Source organism: Lepisosteus platostomus, chromosome 1 (genome assembly GCF_059453375.1).
Source record: "Lepisosteus platostomus isolate fLepPlt1 chromosome 1, fLepPlt1.hap1, whole genome shotgun sequence".
NCBI lineage: Eukaryota > Metazoa > Chordata > Actinopteri > Semionotiformes > Lepisosteidae > Lepisosteus > Lepisosteus platostomus.
In genome coordinates, this window is record NC_142611.1 from 50,724,574 (window position 1) to 50,737,822 (window position 13,249).

The window sequence follows — 13,249 nt, forward strand, 5'->3', positions numbered from 1 at the left end:
TACATCATTTTTGCAAATAATGAATGAACAGAACAGAAAATACAGAAAACAAGTGAGAGAAGAGATGCAACGGGTAATCAGGCAAAATAATAGAGGCGTTTTCACAAGGCAATGAAGGAGACAAGTCTCCTCATGTCGGGGTGCTGATATTGAATGTGGGTGGTCAGGATCAAGAGCTGAAGATAAACAGGCAAATGAAAGCTGGGAGTGTCGTTGGGAAGTCATAAGGAATGTCAGAGCAATGTTAAATGAGAATGCACTACAAATAAATAAAGCATAGTGATTGGTAATATCATTGCATAGCTTCCAAGAGTGTCTGTGTGGGAACTAGAATATACAAGATTGTTTTGGCTGATTGAAGTGTTCCACCTCATTTCTCATTTGTTTTATCCATTTTCTATCCTATTTTGTCATAATACTTAGAAAGACCCTATTCATTCTTACCTGAAAAAATGTACAGACAACATTTTTGAAAAATGTACAGGCTTGATGACATTTTCAGCACTTAAACAGTTAATTCATTAATAACTAAGCATTACCTCAAGTACCAGGTCTCCAAAGCCCATTAAATTATTTCCACAGAATGTTTTATAACTGATAATTTGTCTATTATGTCATATTCTTGTCCTACATTAATTACCATACAAAAGGAAGTTTTTTGGCAGTTAAATACCCTGTTGAAGCTATGAGTTTAAATGTGCACTCACCAGATTATCAAAGAAAGGAGGAGGTTTGATGTAGGTCGATTTGGGATTCCAGGTGTAAAGTTTCTCTGAGGGAGCTTTTAAAGCATTCCATTGCTCATTTACTTTCTACAGAGAGACCACAGTCAGATCACATTCAATGAAACCAGAAACTCTGTCTTCGGCATTTACCTTCTACTAGAAGTGAGGTTTAACAAATGACAAAGAGACATGTTACAGGCAGAGCCTGAGCATCTTATAAAAATGAAGCAATTTCTTCTCTTATTTGTATACAATATATAAAAAAAAGGTTTACAAACCATTTTTCTCTCTTAGTTAATAGCCAACCATATCTTGAAAAGTTGAGTGGAATCAACAACTACAGTACATGCATGGGCAGCTTGTTCCAAATACCAATCTCCCTTAGTGTAAAAAACTTTGTCTTTTGAGTCTTAAAAATTCTTATTCTTAATTTTCATACATGTATGTAATTAGCTAAGGCATTGAGAGAACATTTTAGAATAAGACTATTCACAGTCATAGGCAGTGTTTTCTCATTTCTGTCATCCCATAAGGCAGCTACAAGCATACTACAAAGAAATGAATCTATCACAAAAAGCCCTTCAAATAAAGGTATATTCAAATAATTCATTCTTGAATAGCAAACACTGAGAAATAACCTCTATTTAGATGCTATTTGATGTTGGTAAACTGAACATCCATGAAAATGTTCTCCAACTGATGAAAACGCTGTTTCACAGTTAACTCTGAAGCTCAGTTTAGACTTTATTTTCCCCATTACTGAAAATCTGACATGTAATATGAGTTTCTGTACATACACTTTAAGTGCATTTTAGCATTTTGTCTCAACTAGATGCAGTAAGGTTTATGTATCAGTGTGATCAGGCTGCGTTGAAATGTGCCTGCTGTATGCTGAGACATTCATTGCAATACTCTCAAACTTCAGTTAGTGATTGTATACTGCCTGTACATAATTCAGTTACTCCATTTTCTATAAGAACCCTGGACTATTTTTTACCTCAATTTTTTCATAGACCTCCTTGAACATGGCAGGAATGACAAACTCCCGCTCCACCTCCTGAATCTCAAGCCTGGTTGGCCAGATGTCCTTCAGGAAGACGTTCTTACCTTGAGGGCTGACACCTATGAAAACAGTTGGTAGGGAATTATTCTATGCCTCCCTCCTCCAAAAGGCTGCTAGTATTGTGGCTTGTAAATTTTGAAATGATCTACAGTATACTCCTAACTAGAAAGCTCTGCTCGGGTGAAATTTTGTTCCCTTGGGTCATTTTTTTCATAACAAAAACAATTCCACTCCCCTTACTCTATTTTCAATAGGGATTGATGTTTTATAGGTTTGTAGCATCTGTCAGGTGTATTATGAGTTTTGTGAATCTTGATGAAAATCTCAAGTGGAAACTAGCCAGTGGCAGCTACTGCTTCTTTCTGAAAACATGTCCCACAACAGGGGGAAAACACATCAAGTAATCAATCAAGTGCTGCGAAATTAACACAAAAAAATCCACCAGCGCTCTGTTTGCCCCATATAGAGAGGTGTTCGTCAGATGGAATGTGCGTGTTAACAGATGTTAGCTACATTTAAAAATTCTGGGTTTGTTTTACTTCAAGGCTACCTTGAGTATAAAAAATTGCCTTGTGGCTGCTCACCCAATGGCTCCTTCTCAAAGTCTATCCGCACCGTGCCGGCGATGGCATACGCGATGACCAGCAGAGGGGAGGCCAAGTAGTTGGCGCGCGTGTTGGGATGGACGCGACCTTCAAAGTTTCTGTTCCCCGACAAGACTCCCACAGCCACCAGGTTGCTCTGAAAACAACGATAATCATAAAATCACCGGAACAACATTTCTTCTTGAGCACTTGAAATGTGCATGTTGTTTTTTTTACGGTGTCTTTATTGATAAAGTCTTTAATGGTTTAAACCAAACCTAGCAAAAACATAGCGAATGCAGACTGGACCTGGGCCTAGACTTCAAAAACCCAGTTCAGATCTGGGTTAAATTACTGAATCTGATCTATCCTATACCAAGTTAACCATTACACCCTGTTTTCTGAAGATTGTTCCATATTTCTTTTAAATTAACAAAGCACCCTTTAAAGAGTGTGTTTTTCCAATAAGAGCTGTACGGCACCAGTGAGCGCCCTGTACCTTGTTGATGGCTTCCACTACTGGCTCTGGGAGGGGCCCACTGTTCCCTATGCAGGTCATACAGCCATAACCCACAACTTCAAACCTGCGGAGAAGAAGAGAGTCTGAAAAAACCCACACTTAATCCAGGTTTATTACATGCAGAACCACTATTCCTTACCTATTCCTTATAACAACAATTTCTCACTCTCAGTCAAGGGAAACTTCACACATGTACCTGCTTCACAGCTGTCCAGACCACTTTACTAGTGTCACCATAAAAGTGCTTTAATAAAAGAAAAGGAATTTCAGGACATTCAGGCTGAAGGAAATAAAACTTTATAGGCTTGAACAGAGAAGAGTTAGGGGGTAAGTCAACCCAGCAGACTTCTTCAGAATAAAAAGGGAAAGAAGAATCATAGGACAAGTGGAAACTACATTAAAGCACATTTAAAACCAAGAACAGGAGACACTTCTGTACTCAAAGGGTTGTGAGGTGTGGAACAAGAGACCCTGCCAACATGTTGAAGCCAATACTCCAGTTTCTTTCACAACATGGCTGGATGAGAAGTTTGGACCACTTAACTACTATTGAATGAGCTGAATGATGGGCTGAATGGCTTTGTCTTGTTTTCTTATGGTAAGCTGTTGTTTTAAAAAAGTCTACCTTGATGGAGAGTGAGAAGGGTGATGGCGATCAAATGAAAAAAACACTTTTAGTTAAGGAAAATAAATCTTAACTTTATAACAGAATAAATAGAATCGGTGGTCTGTAATATACACGTTAATGAACATAATGACTTCCTAGAAATGAGTGACATTCCTTTCTGAGCCTTACAATTAAATTGCATGGAAGTGAGAAAGTGTTTTCAATGTACAAAAAATATTACATTCACAAGAAAGTTTTGATTCCACTTATTTATGACAACGTGAATGTTGTCTGCTTTTAAGCTATGTACCCTCAATGAAGGTTTGAAATTTCCATACTTTATTGATTTCACTAGATTCTTTAATCCAAATTCCTGTTTTTCTACAATTGATCACATTAACTCACATAAATTAAGCAGAATGTTCTTATGACCTTTATAATTCACCTTTAGGAAGTTATATTTTTAAAAATTAAATAAAAAGAATAAAAACATACATTTGTATACATATAATTAATGCAGTTTGTTAGGCTCAATAGTAGTTACCACCATTTAGTAGCCAAGGGTGCACCACCTAGTGGTCAAGTTGATCAGGTACAGCTGGCACTGCCAAAAGCTGATGTTGAACTGACAGAACATGAATATCTGACAAATCATAAAAGATCTGGAGCTACATATAGACACTGTATAAGTAACTTTTATACACATTCCAGAACACTACTACTGTAAGTTTTTGCTGAATGTCCTGAGGGGACAGGATTAAAGTGAATTTTGTGTTACCCCAGCTCAGAGAGATAACTCATCACTCCACTCTTCTTCAGGTAGTATGTGACAACGCCACTGCCCGGAGACAGACTCGTCTTTATGTACGGCTTCACATTTAGTCCGAGTTCCACAGCCTTCTTTGCCAAGATACCTGAAAAGCCGAGGTTTATTCAAATTCACAGCAAAAAGTCACATGCAGGGAAGCCTAATAAGACAAAAAAAATTTCAATATTTGAAAACTACCAAATTCTGAACAGTCTTTCTGTTAGATACCCAACAAGCCTTGATGCTCACTGAAACCCTTCCTAATGTCATCTTGTCTGCTCAGTGTGAGTTCTCTGTAACCAACTTGCACATTGAACAAGCAGGTAAAGAATCGGCACCACAGATAAATAAGACTTTTCAATTGAACTTTTCTGTCTTTTTCTTAGCTGCCTTTTTGCAAGCCTGTTGAATAACTGCAGTGCCGCTGTGGACGTGGCAAGGGCTGGGTCTAATTGGGTTTTTGAGGTGGAACGAAAAAGAAATGAGACGAGGCGAGAGCGGTGTCACTAAATTACGGCACAGTCCGTGTGCTGTATGCGGCAGAGAAGTGACAATGCAGAGAAGGTACTGTACCTGCGCCCAGCATGACAGAGGGGTTACTGGTGTTGGTGCAGCTGGTGATGGCTGCTATCACCACTGACCCGTGCGACAGCTCATACTCTGCATCCAGGTACTTGAAGGAGACCAAAACTGAGTGGTGCTCAGGGGGCACCTGGAATCCCTTAAATCCTTGCTAAAAATCAGAAATGTTATTTATTTTAATATCATTTTCAAGTAAAATGATTCTAAACGTTTCCCCTCAAAACAGAATTACAAAAAAGCTTCAAAGGTTAGAACCAGACTGCAGATACTACGGCCAGCCACAAATCCTCCTAGAAAAGACTGAAGCATTGCAAAATATTTTATAATTTTACTTCAAATAACTGTAAAACAATTCTACTGACATTATTACCCAATCACATTTTTCTTTTCTGTTTACAGTAGCATATTAAGGTTTTTTATATTGTTAATTCCTAAGTATCTTATTTACTGGCTACATAATTGACATAAAATGCCTCCAAACCAAAAAAGAAATTTCTGAATCTTAAACAGTCCTTCTGAGGATAACATTTTTTTGCCAAGCTCTGCTCCAAGTCCGAAAATATTGGCGGTAAGTGAAAGCTTTACGGATTGTGGCGACATTTTGTATTTTATTTTAGAGAAGAAGAATTTTAATCCTGTATGTCTGTGAACAACCATTCCAGATTTTTGCCTTCACCTGAACATTTGGGTTTTCCAAGCCTTGTGAATTGTAGCAAGTGGTCTGCGTTATCCCAATCAAGAGGTGGCATCTTACCTTTGCTCCTAAACAGTTTTTAAAGTCTTCCTTCATGTCCAGCACAGGCACCTTGTCCTGGGGCCTCTTGGGGCCACTGCAGCAGGAGACCACAGTGCTGAGGTCCAGATCCACCACCTGTGCACAGAAAGCAGACAGCAGGGTCTCAGAGCCAGAGGACACAAGGACAGGATGATGAATTACTAGAGCTGCCTCTGCCATGATACACTTGTTTTTCCAAGCTCAACTCCACTCTAAGCCATGAACATTTTCTGCTTGCAACACATACAGGACAGTTAGGACTCAGATGTGACAGGGGTAATGTTATATTACTGTTATGCTAGATGCTGTTTAAGCCAGATTACACCTTCAAAGTAGCAGGGTAGGGAGACAGTTAGCAAGGGGGGTTGAGTCCGACTAGTATCTTCTCAAGAGGAACAATGCAGTCAGGTGACAGGTAACATTTATTTAGTTGCAGCATAGGAGCTGCCTTGCAAAGTAACATAACCGGTGATATTAATAATGGACTAATAATCAGCCATCTTCATGCAGTCGTGGCTTGGCATGAGGAGCTGATGGTAGTAAATGATGGTTGTCATGGTAAATGACAACCAATTCTGCATTTACTTTGCATTTGCATCCTTTACTTAACTTATTCCATTCCTTACCCCTCTGTTTTTCTTAGTACCACCATCCACGGTCTCCTCTATATATTGTAATTGTTTTTTATCTTATGTATTCTTCTTATTTATAGTTGTTGTCATCTGGTAAAGAGCTTTGAGAAGCCACATTTAAAGGTGCTATATAAAATAAAGTTGATTATTATTATTATTATTATTATTATTATTATTATTATTATTATTATTATTATTATTATTATTTATCAACTTCTTACAATAATTCTTCCGTAAATATCTTCCACCCAAAAAAATCTGCAAAGCTAACACTGAAACCTACATAAATACAAAAGCTCTGATGGGACGGTGTTGGCCCCAGTGATTTCTTTCCCAGACCTGTACTGTACCTGGGTAAAATCCGGGTCCTGGGATGTGTCGTTGAAGTCCCTCAGCATTCCAGCTGCTTTGAGGTACTGCTGAATGTAAATCAGTCTCTCTTCATCTCTCCCTGAACCAAAACACGAATTAGAACATGCAGAATGAGTGGGACTAAAGGAGAGGTGATAGATATTGGGGAAAATCTAAAATGAATATAGTAAGTCTGTGAATAAAGAGGTGAAATGATTATTTATCATATTTTAACAGGAAATCTTTCATATGAACAGCGATAAATTTTGGAGAGGCTTTCAGTGATCTGGCTCAGCTACTGAATTAGTGCTAAAAACACATGCTCCCGTATGTGCTGGAGGTACTGTATTTATTAAAAGAAAGAGATTTACTCTTTTTATTTTCTGAACATTATTTATGCATATAGTTCCTTATCTTCTAATTTTCTGCTATGAAATTAGCTGGAAGCTGCAAGACTATACAGTATTTCTGTTATGGAAGACAGAGCAATACGGTCCCTTTGTGTTCCAGAAGAGAGAGCTAAAAGAAGTTAAGGAAATCCCTAAAGCAAAAACCTTAAAAACCAGTCATCAGAAAGATAAATATATAATTATTTAATTATATGTAATTAAAAATTGTAATTATTAATACGTAATATGTAACAGTAAATTATCAAATTAATAAATTTACTGTTTATTATAAAAAATCCTATTAAAGGTCATACTTCCTTTGTGATCACGAGGATTTGTCAATTGACCATAAAGCAATTTCAAACAACAATTATATAAAGCTGAACTAATAAAACTTTACAGACTTCTGGAAAACTTTTATTATTGACTGATAATCTATACATTTTCTTTTTTCCTTTTGCTACCCCCATTTTGTAATTTTAAGTTTAACTGCTTAAATGCGCTTTTGCACATCTGATGTTGTTTTGCACATTACCTGTTACCTGTTGTTGTTTTGCACATTGCCTGTTGTTGTTTTGCACATTGCCTGTTTTTTTCTGTCTCTTTTCTTATACAATTGTATTGTTGTTGTGTTTTTTTGTACTTCTTACCATCTGAGAGCTAGCTAAATATCATTTCATAATACCATATACCTGCGTATGAGTATAACGACAATAAACTTGAAGCTTGAACTTGAAACTAAATGCAACTGCGTTCCTACTTTTACAAAGTGACAAATACACTAACCCTCTGGAACAGAATTCTGAGCAGAGGTTAAACATTCTACATATAATGCACAACTTTGTAAAAAGTCTATAAAAAAAGAAATATGTACTTATGCAATATCCAACCATTCATTTTCTAACCACTGTATCCTATTCAGACTTGTGAGGGAGCCACAACCTATCCCAGCAAGCAACGATCGCAAGACAGGATACACTCTGGGCGAGACACTGGTCAATTGCAGGCCAGGCAGACACAAACACGCACACACTCACACCAGAGTCAATTTTCTCAGAAGCCAATTAACCTACCAGTATGTCGTTGGACTGTGGGAGGCAATGGGAGCACCCAGAGAAACGTGCAAGAACATGTGGAGAACCTACAAACTCCATACAGATAGCACCCTAGGAATTTAACCCAGGACCCCAGCTTTAGGTGGCAGCAATGGTAAGCACTGTGCCACTGTGTAGAAATTAATTCAGTGTACATAACCTCCAACTGCAATATACTGTAGGTTTTACACTATAGTGTGGAGGGATTCACTTTGAATCCAGGCTTAGCAGTGAAGCAATTAGCAGTCGCTAACTGGGAACTTGTGTGCCTCTAGAATTGTCAGTTGGAGCTTCTTCGTTCTCTAACGACAAGATCCCTGCTGTCTGTGTTTCTGCATCAGTGCCAGTGAAGAAGTAAATGACCTAAAAGTGTATTTATTTGCTGAAGGCAATACACCTATTTCGTTTCTCCCAGACTGGGTCAGGAATATACAGTGTGAGAGGGAAAAAGAGGTGATTGCCGATTCAAGAATACAATTTTAATATATATATATACACAGTATAAGATTTAAAATCCAATTCATGCAAAAAAGTGACAGTAAAACAAATAGGTACCTGCAAAGCACAGGCAGTGAGGTTTCTGTCCGTACCTGTTTGCTCCAAATACTTAATGCTGATGTGGTCGACGGGGAAGAAGGCAGCTGTGGCTCCATATTCAGGGCACATGTTGGCGATGGTGGCTCTGTCAGCAATGGAGAGCTGAGCCACACCTGGACCAAAGAACTCCACAAACTTCCCCACAACCCCAACCTGGCGCAGGTGCTGTGAGCAGAGAGGACAGACATGATTGCTCTCGATCGTGTGGCCCTACTGTGTGCCTTAACTTCAGGGAAGGCAAGACATCAGGTTCCAGAACAGCCCACAATGAATTCTGTGTCATTTACATCATCTCTTAAACTTCCCGTTTACGATCGGTCTTAAAGTTGAACCAGCTGTTGTGTTCACATTCTACATCCTAGCCTTTATTATTTTATGTTTCACAAACAGATGAAAATGACTTTTGCAAGGCACAGGGAGAGTAGGTGCTTAATATGACCGTTGAAGTTTGCAATTTGTGATCAAACTGCAATATTATTTAAAATACTTTACTACTACCGACGGCATGAACTAAAAATGTTTCGCATGAATTCTCGTCAATCAGACACTGAGGAAATTTCCTTTTCTAATTTCTTTAACTAATATTCCTCATCTGCACAAGGAGGCTCTGACATATTAATCTGCTTCCTCAAACCAGCTCCTCCTGGCTAAGCAGCAGCTGAGTAGTGCCAGGGGAAGCACTGCACTCTTATCCTACCTTAGTGACTGTTAGGACAATGTCTGTCGAAGTGACGTAAGGTTGGGGAGTTCCAACCAGCCTGTATCCGATTACTTCTGGCAGCACCATGCTGATGGGCTGTCCCAGCATCACAGCTTCAGCTTCAATCCCACCAACGCCTGGGGGGAAAAGCAAGGTAATACTGATCAACAGGTGACAGTAACTTTCACGAGCATACCACCTTGTTGGGACATCTCAATGCACGTAAGAAATTAAAATCACACAACTCGGCCGAAGATATGCAGGGTCTGATGGCACTGAGTGCTTCCTTCCACTAATGCACCTATATTAAGGGAAGGAAAAGTGGAAAAACAGCAGAGCTCATTAAAAGTAGACTCAATGTTAGGTGGCCTACCCCAGCCAAGTACACCCAGCCCATCAATCATGGTGGTGTGGGAATCTGTGCCAACAAGACTGTCTGGGTAATAGAGTCCATCCTCGTCAAAAACCACTCTGGCCAAGTATTCCAGGTTCACCTGGTGAACAATCCCCGATCCTGGGGGGATGATCCTCATGTTGTGGAAAGCCTGTGACCCCCACTGAAAACCAAAGAGATCACATAATCACGCATGTACCTCCTTGACATCATAATCACAGGGCTTCACTCCTCTATCACACTAACGAGCTTAACGGCTCACTGCAAAGGCATCTTCCCTGTATTTCTTTGTTTTAAACAAACTGTCAATGTTAGTCATTGTGAAGCCACACACAACATAAGAAACACAACCATAACTGACAATTGTGTATCCGAACTGAATACATGCACACATAACCACTGAGGAATAAAAATCAGTTTATCACAACTTTGAAATGCAGAAGCCCTTCTTGGATCAGCCACTTGGGCAGCCCCAAGACCTTTACTGTTAAAAGTTTTTGTTCTGTTCTGTAGCATCCATCCATATATACCACCGGGGGGAAGGGGGGAAATACCTTTAGAAACTCAAATCGCTCTCTGTTTCGCTCAAACTCCAGATCCTGGTTCTTCTTTAGACTGTCATTCCTGCAAAGACAATACAGGTATTCTTACTGGCCACGAAAATATATCTCACATAACCACCTGTAGAGACAACCACAATAGATTCCTCCCTATTCGTGTTTCATATTAACTGCATTAAGCAGCCACTTGTCTAACAAGACCAGAAACTCATAGGCCAAACAACCTCAGCTCTATATACAGTATGCATGATCATTTTAGCAGCATCCATCTGCAAGGAAGAGAAATTACAGAGAGATGAAAGGTCCTCACCAAAGATGTTTATGTACTTCGGAAAGCACAGAATGAAGGGTACATTTTGAGTAAGTGTTATAAGTTCCCAATTCATTTCAAAACCTACTAGGGCTTTTTTTTTACCAATATAACTGTTGTTGTTTGAGTGCTCCACATGGCCAATTGAAAACAAACGGACTTGCTTTCAACAAATGAGCCTCACACTGCTTGCAGGTTATTTCCTTACTTGACACTTCCACCGCTCCATGAAAGAAACGCAACAAAGCCAGTGGTAAAGATGCCATTTGAGAACATTTGAAACTGAAAAACAATGATTGTTTTCCTCCTACAAACCAGCCATCTTTCTAATAACCTCTTGCAAAACTTTACATATTTACAGCTGTCAACCAAATTGAAAATGACAGAATGCAAGATATGCATTTTTTTGCATACCTTACAAAAATGCAAGATATGCGTATTTGCGTGTAAAAATTGAAGTACTTGCAAATCTCCATGAAAAAAAAATGCCAATTTTACTCGGTTACCAATTTCTTTCTAAAAAAATACTAATACTAATCCTAGTTCCTCCTGCATTTCATTTATAGCTGATCAATGTTAACTAGATTCATTTGTCCTCTTATATTGTATGACAGCTCCATCTTCTTTTCAAGCTTGGTAAAAAATATTTGTATTTATATGGCATTGTTTGTTTATTATCAATTAGAAATGTGCATACAGAACTACTACAGGAAGGCATGTGTGAAAACAATAGACGGCAGAGACCAACTAAGTTAACTGACAACTTTCTCAGTGTTTTTTGTTTGACCTCATATGACAGATCTGGCATTATAGTACACATTTTTGTACTTGCTGCGAGGACTGAGGTACAGGAGCACTGAGCTCTTCTTCTTCTTTGCCATGACCATTAGTTTTTTACATTCAGACAAGCAGCAATGATTACAACCTTCCTGCTCTGCTCCACTGAGAGTGAGGAACAATACCACACATGTTAAAGTAAAAAGTACAAAACAAGATCTCTTTTCACTGCTAGGAGAACCAGCACACTCAACATTTTAAATTCAGGCTGCACTGCAACTTTTCTTGTTTTGCTTAGACTTATTTTTTCCCATTTACCTGTTATTAAGCACCGAAGTAATGAAGTTTAAGTGTATTTTCATCTGATTCTTTAACATTTGTTGCTTTTTTGTGATGAATAATACCAACTTTCCTTATGCTCATCACATATTTGATAGTTCTGCAATATTTTCAACTCCTGAAAAGATACTGTTCAAAATGTTCATTATTTCATATTTTCTTTCAAATCTTAGAAAATAAATTGCAACTAATGAAACAATGAGAATAATCCATAAATTGTTCATTAAAACATGTTTTTCTTTTAGAGGTGGCTTTTAAATATAAACTCTATATTGCATTAAAATGTCTTCAGAAATGACTATGTTAATTGCATTAATACTGAGTTACAAAAATCAGACTTAAAAACTGGATAGAAAAGGATTATATTTTTCTATGTAAAGTTTGCCTGTTATTGTACATACTCTCATACAAAGTAAGAGAAAAGCACAGAATGAAGGTCAGTAAACAATTAATGTGGTGAAGTTAAATGAGTTCTCTGCACAACATGATGTTTCAACATCACAGTGGCCAAAGTCTACGACAACTTACACCATTTCACTTCAGTGAAAAAAATATAGCTGCTTTCAATATGGAAATTTCACATTAACCCTTTCAGCCACCCACTGTCTAATCTCTCTTGCTTCTTACATGTTACTGAAACATTTCACTGTCAGGATTTACATTTTCCATTTAATACTTGTTAGATGACTTATAATGGCTTTCTACTACGTGCATTCCCTGTGATTTAATATTTTCAGCAGTTCACACCTGTAAAGCTATTTTAAAATGAAGTAATATGAATTTTTTATTGTAACTGTAATTTGCAAATTGACTAAGTTAAGGAAACACTTGTGGCATAGTGCTGATGGATGTCTGTATAGTGTTCTTCTACCAACATAGAAACTGGAAGATTGAAACTTATCCGAAGAATTTGAGTTAATTATGAGTAACGTAAGCATTTTATTCAGATTTTAGAAATAATAATAAATGGTTCAATTAGGTAGCTGCGTCAGCATGCACAGGCTGCAAAGGAACAAGTAAAGGTTTATTCCACACTGAAAAGAGCACACAAAAAAAAGAAACACAAATGGAAAATGCCTATTTAATGCCAGAAAATGCCAGAAACATTTGGGTTTCTTTTCTTCTCTTTTCAGCATGGAATAAACGTTTACTTGTTCCATAAAAAGAAATGGATAAACTAACAGCTTAATAAATTAGCATCCCATAAGATACAGTACATATTGTACAGAAAATATATACTCCTTACTACTCACACAGGGCCATGTAGGTTTGGATTTTTTTTTCCCTTAATAATAAAAACCTTCATTTAAAAACTGCATTTTGTGTTTACTTGTGTTATCTTTGTCTAAAATTTCAATTTGTTTGATGATCTGAAACATTTCAGTGTGACAAACATGCAAAAAAATAAGAAATCAGGAAGGGGCCAAACACACCACTGTATT

The 13,249-nt window shown here is 37.9% G+C and overlaps 1 protein-coding gene across 2 annotated transcripts in view; it reads right to left on the reverse strand.

Moving 5' to 3' along the window:
* Positions 1–13,249, reverse strand: part of aco1 (aconitase 1, soluble) — a 32,824-nt gene that overhangs the window by 7,269 nt on the left and 12,306 nt on the right. For both annotated transcript variants that reach the window (XM_088631199.1, XM_088631211.1), the window contains 12 exons: positions 10,376–10,445; positions 9,801–9,984; positions 9,425–9,564; positions 8,721–8,892; positions 6,647–6,747; positions 5,644–5,760; positions 4,881–5,040; positions 4,278–4,413; positions 2,872–2,956; positions 2,373–2,529; positions 1,723–1,847; positions 708–812 (listed from right to left, as the gene is read on the reverse strand). In XM_088631199.1, coding sequence (XP_088487325.1) covers positions 708–812; positions 1,723–1,847; positions 2,373–2,529; positions 2,872–2,956; positions 4,278–4,413; positions 4,881–5,040; positions 5,644–5,760; positions 6,647–6,747; positions 8,721–8,892; positions 9,425–9,564; positions 9,801–9,984; positions 10,376–10,445 — 1,552 coding nt within the window. The remainder of the gene's footprint in view (positions 1–707; positions 813–1,722; positions 1,848–2,372; positions 2,530–2,871; positions 2,957–4,277; positions 4,414–4,880; positions 5,041–5,643; positions 5,761–6,646; positions 6,748–8,720; positions 8,893–9,424; positions 9,565–9,800; positions 9,985–10,375; positions 10,446–13,249) is intronic.